We start from the raw sequence: 21,820 nt of genomic DNA on the forward strand, positions 1-21,820 counted from the left end.
TTCACTTAGTCAAATTACATTACCCACAGTTCTCAACCAAGCACCAAGTCAGCAGACAACTCAAAAACCCATGATCAGTCAGAAGAATCACAAGCAACCAAGTCCTGTTCACAGTCGCCAGAATTCCAATCTAACTCACCAATCACACACCATTCATATACACTGGACTGTTACTGCAAAGTCTTGCTTCAGCATTTGCACCTGTGACATAACTGAACTGTCGTTTGTTTTCCTGTTTTTCTCTACCTTTGACCCTAGCTTTGTTTATTATTTTGTTCATTTGGGTTTTTCTCTGTACATGCTGGTTTTCCCTGGCCTTTTGCTTCTTTTGTTTGCTTACACTTGCATCCCTTTTTCTGTGAATCATGACAGCTGGTCCTCCATCTGCACTTTGTCTATAAAACTTTTTTGGAGTAGTTTTGTCTATAAAACTTTTTGGTGTCACTGCACCCACAGTGATCTAGTGTCAGTTTAAACTTCATCAGAATAAGCATGATAATTATAAACCATTGTTCATGAGGGGATGGAGGCAGCAGATGGCCCATGGAGAGAGGAGAAAACAGACATGCTGATCTGTATCTGCCATGAAGTCTCTGATAGAGCGAAGCTGCCTCCTGCCCTGGGTCACGCACGTGAGCCACACCACTTGGAGAGGATTCTAAATTATGTCCAGTTGTGTTGATGCTTTTAGGACAATAATAGTTCATAATGCTGTAAGTCTGTACTAAGTGAGCACATGTTACCAGGATGTTGTTCTGTATGATTTTTTAACCCTATTTTCTCCCAATTTGTTTATTTGCCAGTTCCCACACACTAGCTAGCACTCCCATATCACATGACAGCCACCAACCGAGGAGAGTAAGTGCTAACACGTGCTTTCTCTGAGACACGTGAAGCCAGCCACCACAGGGCTGTTCACAGGGCAAATAAACACATTCAAAGGAAAAGGCTAAATGCCCTCTTCTACACACTGTACATAAGTTCACAGATTTGTTAGTGTTAGTCACTATGAGGGGAGAGAGTAAAGCCATTCCAGAGAGCATGGCCAAATTTGCTCTCTTGGACTCTTGGCCATGGATCGCTGTGGCATCATTGGGATTCTGATTCACATCTCCTGAGGATAGTGCTTTTCTGTTGCACCACTTGGGAGCCTTGTTCTGAAATCTATTTAATACATTAAACAGTTTTTTTTTTTAAATATTAGAAATAAATTCAAGTTTGTAGTCCAAAAGAAAGCCATCAAGTTCTCAAGCTTTATTTTTAGGCATACGACTAAATGCAATGCCAAGCTCCTCAGGCATTAATGGAGTCTCAGGCATGTTTCTTATTCATTAGTCTGCTCTGGTAGATCAGTGTTATCAAGATGCTAATGTCATTTAATCTCGAGCCATTTATGTTCATTATGATTGAGTGTATTTCAGGTTTTCACACACCTCTATGGGAGAGACAGTATTTATCCATGCAGTCTTTATGTTAGAGGATACTGAGCTGAGCTGATGGACCAAATTATTTTAATAGTAAGATTGAAGTAGGTTATTTAGGTGACATAGTTATTTAACCCTATTTCTGAAGACAGAATCAGAAAAAGGTGAGCATCACAGCATCATCACATCACATATGGAGCATCACAGTCACAATCTTCAGCTCCTTTTTGTGTTGTGTCAAACCCATCAAAATACAGGCAGTGCTCTAAGATTCGTTTAAACGTTCCATCTCTTAATTATTACCCATTTTATTCATAAATGTGTGTGTGCATGAGGGTTTGGAGACAGCAGATGGACAAAAGAGGGTGAGCTGTGTCAGTGTGATGTCTCCCATCTCTCAGTAAGAGCAAAACTAATTGTAGCTTGTGAGTTCCTCTCAACACTTTTGCATTTTATATTTTAAGCTCCTAAACACCTATGACCCATCAACAGATGTAGATTTACCGCCCCCCCCCCCCCCCCCGACATATTTTTACTATTAATTTTAATATTTTCTATTTTTCTGTAGTTTTCCTGTATAGTAGTTATGTGTTAATGACTACGAGTTATGAGTGACATGAGTAATAACCATAATGTTAATGAGTAGTAGTCACAGTAGTTAATAGAATAATATACTTTAAAGTGAACAAAAAGCCAAGATCTTATGGGGCTAAAGTATCCCTGAACACGTGACTAGCATTAAAACTAAACTAGCTTGACCAATACAAAACTGTTTTCATTAATAATGTTAGCTAATTTAGTGAGCTAGCCAAATTAAACTAGCTTGCATTTGTTACAATTTCAATAACTGAGTACTGATTTGCAGTGTCATGATCTCAATCAAGACTATAACTATAACAACTATAAAAATATATTTATGTTTTCTTAAAGTGGAGATATCAAAGTATATTACTGGCAGAAAAAATCAATCTGCTGAAACCCCAATTTTTCATAATTTTTTGTCTATTTTCCAGAATTCAGCCACAGAGACATCCAACAAGTTTTCTCAAAGCACCTCATATATTTAACATAAAACATTGTGACTTAGATTAGGCAACTTAAAATATTCTCAATTCCACTCAATCAAAAAAAAAAAATGTTCGGTTCACTGCTTTAATGTTGTAAATCAGAGTCAGCAAGTTTAATATAACAATTCAATTAAATTCAATAAGTGCTGTGGGTTTGTACATATCCATTTGGCAGTAGTGAAAAAGGCTTGCAGTGATTTGTTGGAGCTCATGTTAGGAGTCTGCGAACTGTAGCCATGTCGTAGGCCCAGGCCTTGTCCAGTCCTTGTCCCTCTGATGCTGAAGCATGCCAGTGAGGGAACGGGAAACGACAGGCGATCACCCTGGCATCATGAGCCAACTCCTGCTCCAGCTTCCTGCCTAGCACTTCCATCTGAGGAGAACCCGATATGGGAAAAATACAAAACAACAATACGTGTACGCATTTGTGACTCATGCTCCAGATGTTATTACTGAGGGTTAGTTTAATGATCAGCAGATTTTTTGCTATTGCTTGACTTTATCCCTAATGATTTTCTTTGAATTCCAGGCATATGTTTAGTAAGCACAAAGTGGCAACCCATCTACTTATACATACCACTCCAGGCGCCAAGAAGACTGTCACGTTCTTATAACGGGACAAGTCAGTCTGTGAAATATCAAAAAATTAGGCATACACTGTAGTCTGTAAGTATTTTTTGTTGTAAACCATATAGGAATCACCATATGGTATGGACGTATACATATACATATTCCTCCCATTTGTGGTTTACCCACTTGAGATACACTATATGGCCAAAAGTATGTGGACACCTGATCATTACACCCATATGAGGGTCTTCCCCATATGGCAAATATTACCACAAAGGTGGAAGTGCACAATTGTATAGAATGTCTCTGTATGCTGTAGAATTAAGATTTCCCTTCACTTTAATTATAGGGCCAAAACCTGTTCCAGCATGACAATGCCCCTGAGCACAATGTGAGCTCCATAAAGACAAGGGTTGCCAAGGCTGGTGTGGAAGAACTTCAGTGGCCTGCACAGAGCCCTAACCTCAACCCCACTGAACACCTTTGGCCTTCTTGCCTGACATCAGTGTCCTAGCTCACAAATGCTCTTGTAAGGCTGAATGGGCAAATCCCCACAGCCACAGTCCAAAAGCTAGTGGAAAGCCTTCCCAGAAGAGTGGAGATTATTATAACAGCAAAGGGAAAAACCAACACTGGAATGGAATGTTCAACAAGCGCATATGCATACGATGGTCAGGTGTCCACATACTTTTGGCCATACAGTTTATAAATACACTCACTTTAAACCAGAAATTCTGCACTTCACTTGCATAGTTGTTTTTTTCCCCAACATTTGAGCCAAAAGGAGATAAAAGGATAGATATTGTGATGCTATACAATTATATACAATTGCAGCAAGAGACAAACACACAGAGATACCAACATGTATAAAATACCTTCCAGAAGTCCTCATTCACAAATCTTGCTGAAGCAGTTGGAATTCCCATCCACCTTGCTCTGGCTCTGGCATAGCCTATCAGAATGGAGTTTATTTCAAAGCCAGTACACTGGAAGCCCAATGACGAGACAGCAAACACCTGGGGGGGAAAAAAAGGGACACTGAATGAGAGCACATGATCAGAGTCTATCTAAGTCTGATTTATACTATACTGAGACTAGAGATACTAATGCAACTCTTTAGAATTTATTTATATTACACACACTTTTCTGGCTCTCCCTGTAAAACACTTTGAGCTGTACTTAAATAAATGCATGAAAGAAATACAGTTGCAGAAACAAAGAATAGCAATTACTGTTATCCAGAGAACACTAGGCATGAGGAAAGAATACAACACGGATGGGTAGCCAGTCCACTGCAGGGCACCACACACACACACACACACACACACACACACACACTCACACTCATTCACACCTAGGGATAATTTAGCATAGCTAATAAACCTACTGGCATGTTCTCGGGAGGTGGGAAGAAATCGGAGAACCCAGAAGAAACCCGTCCAGGACTGAACCAGGGACCCTGGAGCTTTGAGGCAGCAAAGCTACCTGCTCACTATTAGTAGTAGTAGTAGTAGTAGTATTAGTATTATTATTACAGCTGTAAATCATAAATACAGCGCATTTCCCTGCTTCTCACTGGTCATGTTGCGGAAATTGCACATGCAACTTGAACTTGTGTTAAATCTTTGACATACTCTGTTACTCTGTACTAAGCACTCACAAGTCTTCCATCTCCAGAGCCCAGATCTGCCAGACAGCCTCTTCTGCCCTGCAGGAGCCGCATAACGTTCTGCGTCTGCACCCCACTCGAGGGCAAGTACGGCACCTGCACAATAGAGACAAGACTTTTGTCTCTGCCTGGGACCTCTAAGAGCGAATTCAGGAGGGCGGACAGGACAGAATTTCATAAATGCACTTTCAAGTCATGGGGGTGGGTTAGATAGATAATGTCTGCATGAAGAACAGAGCCTTTACCATTATATACAATACCAGTCAAATGTTTGGATACAGTTGAGGAAATAGCTGTTTTTAATGAACATAGGATACCTTCACATTACACAGCTTATTATTCTGTGCAGCTTTTTTGCTCATATCTGTTTCAAACTCATTTTCAAAATCAGTAACATCAACATCCACATGTCATGAACAACAACATCATATTTGTAAGACAATCCATTATTGCTCTAGTGAGAATGAGTTAGCAGCAGAAGTCTTCATCATCAGTGAAAGTCTAGTTTGTTTGCTTGAAGATCAGCTAATATCTTATCAGCTATTGACCACAAGGGTGTCTTATCTAATCTATAAGATAATATAATTCCAAAAAATGTGGAAAACAGTGAACATAAAGAAAAGCCTTACATAAGTCTGTGTTCCCAAATATTTGATTGACATGTTACCTTTAGGCTTGTTGGCACTTTCCGAAAGCCAGGCAGTGCAAAAACTGTCCAAAGCGCGTAAGAGGCCATGAGCATAGCTCCTGAGGCAGCCATGACAAGCGGCCTTTCCTGAGCATGATGTAACGTTTTCTCCTGAAGGATGACATCAACAGAGTCTTCCATGATCATCTTCTTGAAATGACTGAAATGCTGAAACAGAGTTGATCAGACAGCACAGGTGTTATATTAGCATTTCTGCACTCTTTATCTCAACTTCACAGTTCTCTGGTGAATAAATGATAATGTACCCAAATGCCTCGTGCATAGAAAATAAAGCTCTACTTACTGGACCATTGACGTGGGAGGAACTCAGTGAGCCATGCTGTCAAATCTGCAAACTTTCTCTGGCACCATTCTATGAACACCTTTTGTTTTCATCAAAAAATTGATCAAACTACATCATACCATAAAACATAAGATGCGAATGCTATCTTTACCTCTCAGTGTGGGGGCATGTGAATCATCTCTCTTAGAAGCAGGTGGAAGTTAAAAATCATGGAAAGTTCGAATAAGAGATATGACTGCAAAATAGGCATACATTTAGTGGGATTACAAGAAAAAGTATTTATTTATTAATATAAAGTAACATTTAATTTTATTAAAAGTTTGTTTCAGTACCCAAGCCCAACTGGTTTTGTGTATGAATCTTACACAATTATAATTTCAGTCAAAACAAACAAACAGAAAAGTCTTAAACACTTGAATATTTGTTGTGAACATGTCAGAACAGTGCAGTGCTCGTGTCTGAGGGATGTGATGTAAATATCAGGTTTAATCCAGGGGAGGGCGCCATGACTCCATATTCTACAAAAAGTCTACAAAAAGTTTTGACGACAGAACAAAGTCCAGATGACTGCAAATCTGAAGCACGCATGTATAAAGTGAATTCACTGAGTATGTTATATAAACTATGCATGAAGCAAACAAATAAACAAACTAAAGTAACTACTCGCTAATGTCTAATGGTTTATTACAGCTGCAGGGCACTGCTTACATACACCACTCCTGCTGAGCTGATCTGGACAGCACACATGCGACATTATTTAGGTTAAAAAGACAGAAAATGCAGATTATAAAGCGAGCACGGTAGACAGTTTAATCCACAACACAAACCAAAAGTAGCTTAACAAACTGCGCAGCTCGGTGACCTACCTGAGAACAACGTTTCCCATGAGCCTCGTGCCAAGTGGGCGGGGCTGCAGCGTGACCTCACACGCCAGAGCGAGAAAGGCAAAGGGAAGTGTGAAATTCTGTAAAATAATGCAAAATCAAATGAAATAAAATAAAGCAAAAATGAAATAAAATTCAGTTGTTGTGCCAGACGTTCACTGCTACTATTAAATGCGCTCATCAGTACCAATACAAATGACAACCATGTCCAAGATCAGACTGGACTATTCAGTCTCCAATTCCTCAGAGCTATATTTGAGAAAAAAAACCCACAAAAACAAAAACAAGTACCTCCTGTTTCGATTCATTTGATTCATTGATCTGAAGCCTGCGGTGCAGAAAGAGAAGTCACGTGACTGCCCTGAGCCCAGCTCGATGACGTCAGTGGGCCTGTTTTCAAACACCTCAGACATTCTTACTGCTTTCCTCCTTGAGACTACAAGCTGATTATCTGGGATCAGAATATTTTGAACTAATTCTAAGGTACAACACACCATCTTATTGTGGGCTACCTGATCACCTGACCTTCCATATCTTTAAAAAGCTTTAACCAGAAATAACAACAAAAAAGCAGACATGCTCAAACGCACTGATATTTTAGTGCATGGTTTATACAAGGGAATGACCTGAAACAAACAAACAAAAAGACTTAATAAATACAATACAAAATCCACAAAATTATTTAGAAATGTATATTTAGATTTCTACTTATTATTATTGTGTTATATTTTTTATTTATCGTATTATTTGTGTATGTATCTACTACTCGATGGATTTATTTCTGCATTTATCTACTCATGCATTTATTAATTTCGGTACTTGTAATATTTGTGAAATGTATTTGCTTGATCTAGTGCCTTGAACAAACAGGTATGTTGAATCAGATGAAGTTTGGAATTTAGCGCTGTGTGACCACCAGAGGTCGCTGTGGTGCGAAAGACGACATTTACTCCTGTATGCAATCCCTGCCAGAAAATTGCGAAATTCGGAGTTTAAAAAAACAAAAAACAAAAAACAGGGTTTTAATATATGAGGTTCAGATTGTGTTTGTAACTACAGAAGCATGTGATTGTCTTTTTCTTGTACTGTAAAGGCCTAAACTCAAGCATATTTGGATCGAAACAGTGTTTTCTCTGGACAGACTTAGGGTAAGCAGCCTACAGTCTATATGACAAAAATCTTTGACATTTTTCTCAATTGCTTTCTGGAAACAATGTTTCTCAAAAGTATACACACATTTTGCAGATCTGTTGGTGTATGTTATGCTGTGTATGTTAGCTAGACATATGCAAAGAAATTAAGTGAATTCTTTACTTTTTTAGTTTGTACTTTTAGTGCGTGCAATTAAAAACCTGTAAGTGATCACAAAATATAAACCAACCTTTACTGTGAATGAATGAATGAAAAAGTGAATTACTGAAAGTACTTGTGTGACATGTAAACAAATATATAGTTAATGTAATGTTTTATAACAATGTTGGAAAAATCTTCCTCTCTCAGTCATGGCTGGTGAAATGGTCAGCTAGTGTAACTTGAATTTCTTTTGCTACTGTTTGTCTCGTTCAGAGAGAAAGCTCTCCTCTTCCTCCTCCTCCTCCTCTTCCTCCTCCTCCTACTCGATCTCTATATGTAGCTCAGTCTCTAGTCTCTCTTCTCTTACCCTGTGCTTCATCCAAGCTCCACTGTACACAGGCTCTCATTCCAGTTTTTTTTAATTCCTGTGTGTTGCTCAGTTTGTTTGGAAGTTTATAGTCTCAGGGTGGCAGGTGTAGTTACTGTCCTGGTGAGATCAGTGGGTTTTTTATTTTTCACTGGTTTGCAGTATGTTTTCGTGTTCTTGAATGTGTTTGGATGTGGAACACAGTCCCAGTGGCACTGGGGGAAATTAGAGGTGAGCTTTGGTTATTGAGAAACGTGTGCTAGACTGCACAACAATATGCAAGCAAGCATTAAAAAAATCCCGGTATACACCCTACACCCTAGGCGGTTGCCAATGGCTATATAAACAGAGAACTGTAAAATACAAATATATGCCGCCTACAGTGAGAGTTGCCACCCAGTTTTCAGAGAAAATGAGCTCTTGTCTAGTCTATGGGGAAAAAAATAAAATATACCAGTGCGCATGCGCAGTGCTCACATGCGCCTCACAAACATGACTGTTTTTACGTTCAAGATGCAATAACTATTCTGCGCAGCAGGCTATTTACCTGTGAAGTTTTCTCCTTTGTGCAATATTTTTTAGTGCAATAGTTGTATACAGTATAGTATCCAGTTTTGTTCATAGCACTTCATTAATTTATTCATTCATCCTGACTGTTTTGTTCAAAGCATAGTTGATTGCCAGCAGTATCTGTGTCCTTGTGTTATCTTACTGTAATGTGTAATGTCTGTAAGCACAACAAGACCATAATTCCTTGTACACCTAGTGTAGATGGCCGATAAAGCACGATTCCTGTTCGGTTCCGATTCCCTCCGAATCAGGGAGTCTATTCGATGGGAAATGGGTGCGCATGCGCAGTGCAGGCGCGCGCCGCTCGGGCTTGTGACAGCTCCCATTTCCTCCTGTGAAACACGGGCTGAATGGATCTGGGTGGAGAGTGAGAGCTAGTGACGTCCGAGGCGAGCATCAGTCTGCGTTTAAGATTTATTCCACAAAGCGACTCCACCTGCTCCAAAAACGCCGTCCTGAACAGACACATCTGTTTTTAAGCGTCTGTCTAAATCTGGAGATGGATTTATATGGGAAGGTAAGGCGGAGAAAGATGAAGTTTTTTCTTTTTTTTTTTTTTTTGTCGAAACAGAGGCGGTAGCTTTTTAGAAAGGAGAATAAACACAGTGATTTATGTATGTAATTATATAAAGAAAGACTATACACCTATTCATTTAACTCAGTAATATGATAGGTATAATGATATGTATTTGAAAGCGTTAAAAATTTATGATCCAAATTTGGATCCTAATCTGAGAGAAGAAAGTGCTCAGTAGAAATACAAAGGATTTACCTGTCATTAATGTTGCCTTTAGAACAGTGCGGGTCTGTAAAACCCCAGCGTGAAACACTGCCTGAGGACTGGAGTACAGAAATCTGCTCTGCTGAATAAAGTCTCGGATTTTCATCTGTTGCCGTTTTACACCGAATCATTTCTGCAGATGCTGCTGTGATAAAGCGGACAGCTCCTGGTGCTGAGAATACAGTTAGCTGTTAGCGGCGCTTACTAACTCCACTTCCTCATTCTCCTGAAAGGAAGTGATCGCCACACCAATAACTATTGTTTAGTAAACCATGTAGGCAGATATCATGAATAATTTCATCGAGTTGTTAATATTTTCAAGTGGGTTTGAAATACGACACTAAGTCAATAAATGGGGAGAATCGTTCATGCGTTTCCGGTTTGGTCGGTGTGCGATACCGTGTAATATCGCGATATTTTGGAACGAACAACACATCACTAACAACCTCTAGCTAAACTGCAGCTAAACCTTATGGAACCATGTGTGGAGTCACGTCTTTTAAGAAGTATGTCCATTTATTGTAACATTAAAATATATTTGAACAGGAGATTAACACAAATTCATAAACTGTATTATGATGAATAAATCAACCAACTGTTAGGAAAAACTACTGGAAGGCTATGGTTGTTATAGCACAAAATAGTAAGCATTTAGAAAGCTAGAACTGTTATCCAACTTATAAAGTCTTTTTTTTTGTTAATAAATTTATATATATATATATATATATATATATATATATATATATATATATATATATATATATATATATATTTTTTTTTGGAAGATTGCATAAAGGGTCTTGGGAGCAATTCGGTGCAGCTACACAGCTCCAGGTTCCCCATTACCAGTGTCTTTCTTGTATGTCTCTTGTCATGCGTCACCTTTCCTCTGTTCCCCTGTGTTTTTAAAGATGGCTGCCACTCAAGATGGTAAACAGAAAGATAACTCAGATCAAAACTTTGACTACATGTTCAAACTGTTAATCATCGGGAACAGCAGTGTTGGTAAAACATCATTCCTGTTCCGCTACGCCGATGACTCTTTTACATCAGCTTTCGTCAGCACTGTGGGGATCGACTTCAGGGTCAAAACCGTGTACAGGAACGACAAGAGCATCAAGTTGCAGATCTGGGTAAAGTACAAGGCTTACATCTCTTAACCTTATGAACCTGTATCTCAACTGTGAAGCATTTTGTAGATGCTACAGGTTGAAAACTTCACAGGAAACACATCTAGGGTTAGTTAATACTTACTCTAAGCCTGATTAGACTTGCCACTGTAAACAAGGTTGGCTGTGTTGGTCTTTTTATCCAAACTTAGCCACCAAAGTCTGTCCATCCATTCATCAATTAAAATTTATTTATAGGCTATAACACATGCTCATAAAAGTGCAGTATTACAATTACTTATGAAAATAAGCTGAATAGAAGAACAATTTCTAATTTATAAGTAAGGAACATATTAAAAATAAAAAGAACTACAGGGGCCGTCTGGGCTATGTCAAGGGAAGCATGGCCTATGAAAAGAGAGATAAGCATCTACTGCAGATGGCCATATCCTGGCCCCACATCTTGTTATCAACCACACTGTATGCAAAGAGCTTGGTGTGGCAGATCACAGCAGGTTGTCTTCTTTTTAGCCCTTTCACTGCCAAAGACAGGCAAGTGCCACTTTAATGGCTTCAAAAAATGAAACCAAGATAAATCATGTCAGAATGTCCACCCTCAATGTGAAATTACAACGTATAAAAATTAAGTGAAAAACAATCAGAAACTTACAATAACCTGGTTGCATAAGTGTACACACCCTTCATTCTGTGCTCAGAACGAACCAATCACATTCAATCTCATGTTCAAAAGTAATTATCATACAACAGTCTTCAATGAAATCATTCTGATTAACCCCAAATAAAGATCAGCTGTTTCTGTAGGATTTTCTTCTCATCTACTTGGTTTCAACTGACTTCTGCAGATTTATTATCTATTTATCCCTAAAATGTTTCTGATTGTTTTTCACTTAATTTTTATATGTTGTATTTTCACATTGAGTGTGCAAAAAGTTCTGACATGATTTATCTTGGTTTCATTTTTTTTTTTTTACATCACAAAAACCTGCTATTTTAACAGGAGTGTGTAGACTTCTTATATCCACAGTATATATTTATGCTTGAATATCACTTGAATATCCAAGGGCTAGGCTTTTTATGTGTCCAAGAAACATAATAACGTAGCTCTGCAGGTTTACTAGCCTACAGTAGCTCCTGGGTTTAAGGGGGAGCAATGCTAAAACAAACATTGTATATAATATTGAGGTTATTTGTACAAGGAGAAATGAAGAAAGTCTAACGGAGGCTCTTGAATATTTTTTGTGCAGGACACAGCAGGCCAGGAGCGCTACAGGACCATCACTACAGCTTACTATCGTGGAGCCATGGGATTCATCCTCATGTATGATATCACTAACGAGGAGTCCTTCGCTGCTGTGCAAGACTGGTGAGTTAAAAATATGAAGAGTCAAGAATGGTTCAGTTCATCTATCCATCCATCTATCCATCCGTTCACCCCAGACCTACCATCCCATCTGTCCACCCACTCACCATCCATCCAGCCATTCACCTATCCATTTATTCATCTATCAATTCATCCATCCATCCATCCATCCATTCACCTATCCATTTATTCATCTATCAATTCATTCATCCATTCATTCAGCCATTCATCCATTTATTTTTCCACCCGCCCACCCATCCACCCACCAATCCATCCATCCATCCGTGGCCACTCATTCATCCATCCAAGGCCATTCATTCATCCACCAATCCATTCACCTACCCATTTGTCAATTTATCCATCCATCCATCCATTCACCTATCCATTTATTCATCTGTCTATCAATCTATTCATCCATTCATTCAGCCCTTCATCCATATATTTTTTCCACCTTCCATCTATTTTCCCATCCATCCATCCATCCATCCATTCACATATCCATTTGTCAATTTATCCATCCATCCAAGCTTTAGTGGTTATGTATACAGCACATTTTTCAGTAGGTCTGCATTATGTGGATAAGTTGCTATGTTCTATATTTTTACCCAGAATTAATTGGGGCATCTAAATGCTGTGCTTCATCACAATCATCACAGAGGTTCTGAGATAATTCTCACAGCACACAAAAACCATTTTGTGATGTAAATGTAATTGTTTTTTTTTTCATTTAAGAAATCATTACAATATCTCAGATTTATCAAGAAGTTAATTTATCATCAATTTATCAAAAGTTTATTTTTAGCATAGAAGAACTATGTTGATCAAATTATTTATATTACTTTGCAGCAGTAGAAATTTGCCAGTTTGTTAGCTTGTGAGTGTCACTGGCACAAAGGAAATTAAGCAAAGCACAGCTGTTGATCTACTGTGGATCCTAATCCTCTGATGTTGGGACATAAACAGGCTATTAATGATGCATTACTGTCTGCTGTGCGCTTTCAGGTCAACTCAGATTAAGACTTACTCATGGGACAATGCCCAGGTGATCCTAGTTGGAAACAAATGTGACATGGAGGAGGAGAGAATAGTGTCTGTGGACAGTGGAAGACTCCTGGCAGAACAGCTGGGTGAGAGAAACAGTCCTGATCACTGTGCTATGTAAGGTAACTGGGGCAAAAGGAGCTCTGAAGCAGCAAAAATAGGATGTGAAAGCTGGAGAAAGGAAAGATATTTAAACACTACTAGCAGGTCTAGAAATAGATTATCTTCTCCATATGCATAAGAATAGGACAGAAAAAACAGAGATGTTTGATAAATATCACGTTTACAGTTACAATGTGAGGTAAATCTGAGAATATTCTATTCTTTTTTATTCATCTTAATGTCTATCCAGCACATCTCTAGCATATCTGTCATCACCACAGGCAAGAATTTCTCAGTTTTCTCTCTATGGAGAAAAAATGGGAAAACATATTCACTTGAATAATAGAAACTCTAAGGGAAGTTGCTGAATTCTTTCGATAAACATTTAAATATGGAACTACATGCTAGCAATAAAGAACTTAGAATGAGCTTTAGACTACAGACTTAAGCGCTGCATGATCAGTTACATGCTATTTTCATGCACTGGGCACAGTTTGTCCAAAACAGAGGCGTGTCTCAGTTGCATGCAAAATCGATTCAGGAAGCACCACTGTCCATCACCACTGTCTGACAACTTGTAACCACACTACTGCAACCTGAAATTCACTTTTTGGGATGTAGCACACACAAAACACTATGGAATGCCATTTGACAGCAATATGAAATATACGAATATTATATTTATAAAATAAATATTCGTATCAGTCATTACTGGAGTATCCACAAAAGAAACTCTACACTTAACCAGACCAGAGATTCTCAAACTTTTTGCAGCCAGGGACTTTAACTGTAAAATAAATTCCCCTGCAGTACAGCTTTATTTCGTGAGCATAGTATTTTATATTACACATAAATATATAGTAGTTTTACTTTTTGTTGTGGACATACAGCTTTCTATTTCTATTTCTGTTGCTCATCTACAGAACACATTTTTTTATTAACATGGTTATTAGATTCAAGTTGACATTATTTACTATTTGATTTTGAGTTCTTAATGTTTACATTAAACCCAAATGACCAGTCAAACAGGCTGATAACTATAAGAACTCAATAGTAAATATAATAAGTGTGATAATGATGTGATTATTCACAAAGCCCTGACTATGCTTCATGGACACCTGAAGGCAGGGACATGGGAAGGTGTTTTACACTGTTGGTGCTGGAAATCTAAGCAGCACACATGTGATGTGTATAGCACCCACAGTATAAAACACCTTCCCACGGCCCAATTATTATTATTTCAGCATTTGCATTTAAAGGAATCCGGAAAGTCGGAGGTGTTGCAGCATCCTCAGCAGCCCCGCTTCCCAGATCCTTGCCTGATAGTCCTTGAACCCCACTTTACCACTAGTCTAGACGTTAGAGAAAACCTCTTGCCTTTCTACATAAGAGAAATCTGGCCACTTCTGTGATGTGAGTGACATTTTAATAATCAGGATGGTCCACTCAGGAAATCAAAATTAAGCACCTGTGTATCATGACTCTAAATAATGAAACTTTCTTCTCGTAAATATAAACAGTCCTTTTTAAATTAAGTCGCCAACTCAACCCTTAGAGGTTCATTTACAAACACCTTTGAGTGAAGAATTCATGAAAGCACTCGTGTGTTTCACATTAATATTTACTGATGCCCCAAATGACTGCCCCTAGACTTACATTAGATGTGAGTTTTGAATAAGCAGAAACAGAATAGTGTTCGCCCTGTCATCCCGGAGATCACAAGTCAGAATCCTACGATGCCACAGGGGGGAGGGGGTGGTTAGTTTAGGTTGAAAAAGTGTGTTGTATTCCCTGAACACCTTCTTTCCTTCTCTCGAAAGGTTTCGAGTTCTTTGAGACAAGTGCGAAGGACAATATTAACGTCAAGCAGACGTTTGAGTGCCTGGTGGACGTTATCTGCGATAAAATGGCTGACAGCCTTGAGAGCAACCCTGCTGAAACCACAGGAACACCCACAACCAAACTGAGCGACAACGCTGTACCGCCCCAGCAGTCTGAGTGCAGCTGCTAGTGATACCTACACAGGCTGTGTGTGTGTGTGTGTGTGTGTATATGTGTGTGATTTCTGTGCTGTTGCCAATCTTTCAAAGACAAAAATACATCACCAAACCCCAAGGCCAAACTGTAGGCTGGCTAGAAGCTTTGCAAAATTGTGGGAAAAAATAGGAACCATTTTCCAGTCTTATCTATAACTCTAGACTACAGTTATCAATGCGGAACTCTCAGCTTAGATTACTATTGTTGAAAAAACTCAAGGATATGATGTTGTGCCAAAATATCACAGTGTCAGAGGTCCCCTGTGTGATTACATCACTGTAAAGGCCTTATCTTATGCATTGAGGTTTAGATAATCACAGTAGATCTCCTAAACTGTGCAATATGCTGTTTGTGTCATTTAATATGAAGAAAAAAAAAAGCCATGAACTGAAATAGCAGCTGTGCTTATTCCCACTCGCCTCAGGGGAATTACTTATGTGTGTATTGCTTTCTTTCTACCTAATGTACATATATAATTGGTAAGCTTTTGTTATATCCTAACTAACGAGTGTTTTGTTGATTGAAGTCTATTACAATATGTATTGAAAAGCTGCCATTATAGATGAATAAATGTGGCCTTAAAACCTGTAAAGCTTAAAGATAAATCATTCAATCCCACTTTCTGAGGTTTGACTGCGTTTGAGGAGTCATATTCCACATTACACTACACATCTGATTATGAGTTCAGATAAAAAGACACGGCACAGATGTATGCAGTCAACCCATGCTTTCATTTATTCTGGTGCATATAAAACATTTTTATTCAATTTTAACTTTTTTTTTTTTTTTTTTTTACAAGTTTAACTTCTACAGTTCTATCCAATAGACTGTCATAAATAAGGAATCCATTAAACAACTACATTGTCTTGTGAAACCTCCAGGTAAGTTGGCATTCAAGTCACATAACAAAAAATAGTTATCCCTAAATCGTTTTTTTTTTTTTTTCTGATGATGTAAAAAGATGGCATGAGACAAAAAAAGGAAAGGAGCCACTGATTCTATCCATTTAGGGCAATTAGGAATCTACAGTATATGTGTCAAAATTAGTCTCCACTCAAGGATTGGAGTTTATAAAGACATTCCATCCTTTATCCAAAATGAAAAAGCCTAACGTCCCCAATGGAAATGCAAAGTGTTTTTTTTTTTTCATATTGCATGTTACACAGATGTCAGTAAAAAACTTTAATGATCTAGCATGAATCTTTTGTTTCAGTCAAATTAATTATTAACATTGACTGAAAATCCAGTAAGTCTAAAAAAAAAAAAAAAAATTTACACAGATCTAGAGCTTTTCAATTCTGCTTTGGCACACATTCATACAGTCCCCTCCGAAAGTATTGGAACAGCAAGGCTAATTCTATTCTTTTTGCTAGACATTGAAGACATTTGGGTTTGAGATCAAAAGATTAATATTAGACAATAGATCAGAATCTCAGCTTTCATTTCCTGATATTTACATCTACATGTGTTAAATAACTTAAAACATGGCACTTTTCTTTGACTCCACCCATTTTTTTCAAGTGATCAAAAATACTGGAACATGTGACTGACAGGTGTTTCTTGTTGGTCAGGTGTGCCCTGTTAGTTTGATTATTTAAACAATTAATAGGTCTGAATAACCACTCTTGGTTTGAGCCCTGGGTTTTGCGTGTGTTAAAAAGGATAAACCAACATGAAGACCAGAAAGCTGGGTCACCGGTTTGATGCAGTTATTGCACGCAAGGGATATGCAACCAAATATTAAGTGTTCTTTACTTTAATTTACTTTAAGACTATCCATTCTAATACTTTTGCTCACCTAAAAATTAGGTGTTCTGCCACCTAAGGTGCCATGTTCTAAGTTGTTTAACACATCTAGATGTAAATATCATATACATCTAGATGTGTTATACTCATCGTCAGTGTCTTCAGTGTATAGCAAAAAGAAAAGAATTGGCCTTGCTTTTCTGAGGGGACTGTATATATCACATATTACCATAGTTTAGCACATAATCATATGTTGACAGCTTATAAAAACACATCAATCTGATCTGGTTACAAAAAAAAAAAAAAAAAAAGAAAGAAAAAAAAAAACAGCATTACAGTGTGCTGCCAAATGTAGTGATTTACTTTTAGACACAAAACAATCTTCCATACTGGCCTTTTTCATCAGCTGAAGAAATCACTCATCTCAATCAAGAAATATTCATCTCTTACACTTAAAAATGAGGAAAATAACAATAATAAAATACATTAAGGTCAATTTCCAGCCAGTACGTTTTTTTCTTTAGTGCAGCAAGAAGATAAGAAACTTAAATAAAAAAGTTTATTAAGGCACAACCCTCTGGCCAAGGGACTGCTGTTTCTCTAAAGAAAGAAAACACACAAAAAATTGGATTTCTTCACTCCTCCACACAAAACAATCTCGTAGGAGATGTTTATAGATGGGTCCTTAATATAATGAATAAGAATAAAACATTCTCTCAATAAGAGTTCTGTAATACAGCAACACCATCACCATTAGGGATGATAGAATCATTTACAACATGGTAAGAACAACAGTATGTACTGTACAGCACAATAAATACATGTAAACAGACAGAAATGAGAAACCACTGAAAGCAAGGAAACTGGCTGAGGATTAACTGATGGAGAGAAATCATTTGGCAATGAGACAAAAAATATAATAAAAAAAAAAAAATCCAAGGACGGGCCGTTTCTAAAGGCGGGGTCTTTATACATATAGTTTTCTTTTTTTAACATTTGATTAACATTACAGTTACTGTCTTCTAATCAAAATATGCTCACACTTGCTCTCTCACCACCCTTCTGCTGCTACAGTTGGATTTGATTTCACCATGCTACAAGCGCAGAAATGGAAAAACGGAAATAAATTAGAAGGAGGCTCATAATGGTAAACACAAACTGAACAGGTGTACTGGTGCAGCGAATGAGTGCAAGTTTCAGCGGAAAGTCACATTAGCGCTGACTGCCCTGTGATCAAACCAGAATGAGGAATGAAGAAGAAGAAGAAGACTTACTGGCCTTCAGCCTTAGGCTCATCTTAACCAGCTATATACATTTAAGCATGCTGCTGTGCAGTTTCACGCTGAATCTCTGGCTTATAGATGTTTACAACACACACTGAGCAAAAACACTCGTGATGCCTAGTATTGGTGCTTCTGATCTGACCCGTTCCCCCATGGTCATCTGAAGCGAAGCTTTAGGAGTTAGAGCTAGAAGGATTTTGCTTGTATACAGTGGGGTCCAAAAGTCTAAGACTACTAGTGAAAATACTTCTAATTTGCATTCTTTTCAAAAGAGTTAACTACAAATTATATTATCAGCAATAATCAGCAAGAAATCTTTACAAGAATTTCAGAACTTCTTAGTAATTAATACTTTGCTTTCAATGTGGTCTCAGACTTTTGGATCCCACTACATACACACAGTATAGCTGAATCCCAAATGAATCTCTTCCACTCTCAAAAATGAAGGTACCAAACTGAGCTTTTTCCTTGTCACCAGGGTGGTGCCATCAAGGGGTTATCTTTGTACCTTTAGTATGTATCTTTTACCTTTAAAAATAATTGAAAGTATGTAATTGGACTTTAAGGACCACTGATGTACCTTTGAAACTTTACTCGGACAGCTATTTAAAGATACACCACATAATTCCCAAGTATAAGATACATACTAAAGGTACAAAAGATGTCCTCTTGATGGTACCATCCCAGTGACAAGGAAAAGTACTGTTTGTTGACAAAAGTTGGATATTGCTTCATACCACATGTAGTCATTAGTATCAATATGTGCTAATGACTACATGGTAGTCGTAGTATCTACACTCACCATCTGCTTTATTCGGAACACCACTACACCTGATCACTGATGCAATCAGGCAATCAAGTGGCAGCAGAACAATGCATAAAATTATGCAAATGCTTGTCAAGAGCTTCAGTTAACATTCTTATCATCTAGAGTTTACACAGAATGTTGCAAAAAACAAAGAACACTTACTGGATGTTTTTTGTTTTTCACACCATTCTGTGTAATCTCTAGAGACTGTTTTGTCTGAAAATTCCAGGAGATCAGCAGTTTCTGAACTACTCAAACCAACCCATCAGGCACCAACAACCATGCCACGGTTAAAGTCACTGAGATCACACTTTTTCCCCATTCTGATGTTTGATGTGAACATTAACTGAAGTGCTTGATCTGTGTCTGCAGGATTTGCTGCTGCTGCATGATTGCCTGATGGGATACTTGCATGATTAAGCAGGTGTTCCTAATAAAGTGGTCAGTGAGTGTATATAAAAGTAAGCAGTAGAGAGCCATTTAGGAGTCAGCATACGTCTTGACACCAGTGACTTCTAAACAGAAAACTGCCATACAAATAATGAAGCCTGAGAAAAGAGTGAAACAACTTATCATTCGATTTGCTGTCTCTATTTTGGCCTGTTTATGAATCTTTAGTTCAAACTTTACATCACCTTTAGGAATGAAGAAGCAGGAAGCTTCTGGTTTAGTCCATTTTTTGACAGGCAACAAAATCTTAAGGCTTGTCTAAGTAAGACCGAGAAAATAAAAAACAAGTCAATGATTAGTGTCAGTTACTATGTAACTGATGGCCTGCACCAAACGGAGCACTCTTTCCATTAAATAATAAACAAATATGTTATTTCATAAAGACGACACATAACACTAAAAAAAAAAAAAAAACAACAACAACGACAACAACAGAAAAAAAACACTCTTTGGCAGTTGCCGATTGTAAATTTTTTTCAGTTTGATTTCCTTGTGCCATGAGTCATTTCTATTAGCTTTGGTAATGAGTCTATCTACACTAAGCACTGCAAATAAAGTAGATCTAGACTTTGAGGAAGAAATAACATTCAAATTGTGTAGTGAATGTCTACCAGCCACATGTGTCTCCATGCAATGAAGCTCCCATCAAACCACAAGTTGGAAAAAAAACCCCAGATGGTTTGATGGGTGTTTTTGGCAAATGAAACTGAAAACTAAATGAATCTCTTTTTTAAATTCCACCTTAGTTAAAAACAGAAATATTGACAAATTACAAAAAAGACAAACGTTTGTTTCAAATGTGTGTGCGTGGAAAAGACTTTCCTGAGTACAAAAATGGGCAAAACGGCACTAGTCATGGATAAAAGTTAAAAAAATAAAATAAAAACAAGGACCATATGGATGATGCCAGTGATGGTGATAGGGAAATGAATATACATTTTTGGATAAAGATGTACAGTACACACATACACACAAAAAACATAAAAATATGAAAAACCCTACAGCTTATCCATAAATAAGTGGCTCTCATGTCTAGTATAAAAGAAGTCCAGATGCTATCTCATACTGTGTTACGTATTGGCAGTGTCCTGCTCTTCCTCCTCCTCCTCCTCCTCCTCCTCCCGTTCCACTAAAACACAGGGTTCTGATATCTCACCCTCCTCCTCTCTCTGCTCCTCTCCTACCTCCTCCCCTTCAGTCACCTGTTCATCCAGGGGGATCTCGGTACACTCCGAGTCCTGTGTGCAAAGGGTTTTAGAGTCACTGCAGCTGTTCTCATCCTCTTCCTCTTCCTCCTCCTCCTCATCTGGAGGGCTGCCGCTGTCCTTCTCTGTGTCCGATTCCCCGTCCTCCTCCAGTGTGAGCTCGAACTGGAACTTGTCATGGGTGGTGGTGCGGCGTCCCTCTGAATTTGTGTCCAGTGCGGGGGACGGGCTCTGCGGGATAGTGCTCTGATACCACTCCCTGTTGTCCTCCAGGGTGTCCAAGATGTCCTGGGCGTCGGGGTGCACCAGGTCTGCCCACGTTTCCCACAGCGGGTGCACGATGTAGTCGATGAAGCCCACCTGGAGAATGGAGGCAATTCAGTGGGATTGTCCTAAAGTCATAATATCCATTATCTAAAGCCTTAAAAGCAACAGCAAAAAAAGCAAAAACCAAAAAATAGTTTACTTTGCTTAATAGAACCTAATTTTTACATAGGAAATAACATTCCACTATGGACTTTGTACAGTTTGGGCCAAGTTATTATAAAAGGTGAAAGTATTTACAGGCGATACTTGGTACTCCCAAGAGTCGCAAGAGAACAGTGCTGTCAGGAGATCATCAGTCTTGATGATGCCACAGCGATCTGTGGCTGAGAGTCCAAGAAAGCAAAACTGGCCGTTCTCTCTGGATGGGAGCAATAGCTTTAGTCTCTCCTCTGTCGATCAAACCATCACTAGCCAATCATGGGCTTCTATCAGGTATCAACATCAGCTGACAGGGAAGTGGCAATGACTAAAAAATGCAAGACCGAATATAACCGAATATATGCCTCCACCACCAACAAGTCCAGACAGGTCAGACATTTGACCTTGTTTTCAAAATCTAATCAGTTCATCTGCTGGTAACAATGATAATTCCATTTCAACCACTCGTTCTTGAGATATCACACTAACAAGAAACTTGGACAGATGGATGGACGGCCCAAAAACGTAATGCCTCCATCACCTAGTGGTAAAAATGGAGTATAAAATTTCACAGGT

At 38.4% G+C, this 21,820-nt stretch overlaps 3 protein-coding genes across 21 annotated transcripts in view; 1 reads left to right on the top strand and 2 right to left on the bottom strand.

Annotated features, from left to right (window-relative positions):
• Nucleotides 1-2,562: 2,562 nt before the first annotated feature.
• On the bottom strand, nt 2,563-9,737 carry si:dkey-190g11.3 (uncharacterized protein LOC567059 homolog). Of its 12 annotated transcripts, none has more exons than XM_053236487.1 (10): nt 9,609-9,737; nt 6,589-6,686; nt 5,874-5,957; nt 5,723-5,791; nt 5,398-5,586; nt 4,722-4,826; nt 4,449-4,520; nt 3,937-4,077; nt 3,069-3,119; nt 2,563-2,864 (listed from the first exon to the last, which is right to left on the bottom strand). In XM_053236487.1, the coding sequence occupies exons 5-10, from the start codon at nt 5,563-5,565 to the stop codon at nt 2,700-2,702; spliced, it is 702 nt and encodes a 233-aa protein (XP_053092462.1). In that variant the 5' UTR covers nt 5,566-5,586; nt 5,723-5,791; nt 5,874-5,957; nt 6,589-6,686; nt 9,609-9,737; the 3' UTR covers nt 2,563-2,699. The 12 variants fall into 12 exon arrangements, with proteins under 12 accessions (XP_053092462.1, XP_053092458.1, XP_053092461.1 ...); XM_053236483.1 differs by having other exon boundaries at nt 5,723-5,801; XM_053236486.1 differs by lacking the exon at nt 5,874-5,957 and having other exon boundaries at nt 5,723-5,801.
• Nucleotides 6,975-15,879, top strand: rab3c (RAB3C, member RAS oncogene family). Of its 4 annotated transcripts, none has more exons than XM_026928231.3 (5): nt 6,975-7,089; nt 10,529-10,750; nt 11,992-12,110; nt 13,110-13,234; nt 15,071-15,879. In XM_026928231.3, the coding sequence occupies exons 2-5, from the start codon at nt 10,529-10,531 to the stop codon at nt 15,259-15,261; spliced, it is 657 nt and encodes a 218-aa protein (XP_026784032.1). In that variant the 5' UTR covers nt 6,975-7,089; the 3' UTR covers nt 15,262-15,879. The 4 variants fall into 4 exon arrangements, with proteins under 4 accessions (XP_026784032.1, XP_026784031.1, XP_026784030.1 ...); XM_026928230.3 differs by lacking the exon at nt 6,975-7,089 and adding an exon at nt 7,545-7,754; XM_026928229.3 differs by lacking the exon at nt 6,975-7,089 and adding an exon at nt 9,105-9,353.
• Nucleotides 15,880-15,895: 16 nt separating this feature from the next.
• The window catches only part of pde4d (phosphodiesterase 4D, cAMP-specific), a 139,111-nt gene continuing 133,186 nt past the window's right edge, over nt 15,896-21,820 (bottom strand). For 3 of the 5 annotated variants that reach the window (XM_026928267.3, XM_053236479.1, XM_026928268.3), the window contains exon 15: nt 15,897-21,139. In XM_026928267.3, coding sequence (XP_026784068.3) covers nt 20,645-21,139 — 495 coding nt within the window. In that variant the 3' untranslated portion in view covers nt 15,897-20,644. Of the gene's footprint in view, nt 21,140-21,820 lie in introns of all 5 variants that reach the window. The other 2 variants (XM_053236478.1, XM_026928265.3) reach the window with 1 other exon arrangement.

The sequence above is a fragment of the Pangasianodon hypophthalmus genome, chromosome 8 (genome assembly GCF_027358585.1).
Source record: "Pangasianodon hypophthalmus isolate fPanHyp1 chromosome 8, fPanHyp1.pri, whole genome shotgun sequence".
NCBI classification, from domain to species: Eukaryota; Metazoa; Chordata; class Actinopteri; order Siluriformes; family Pangasiidae; genus Pangasianodon; species Pangasianodon hypophthalmus.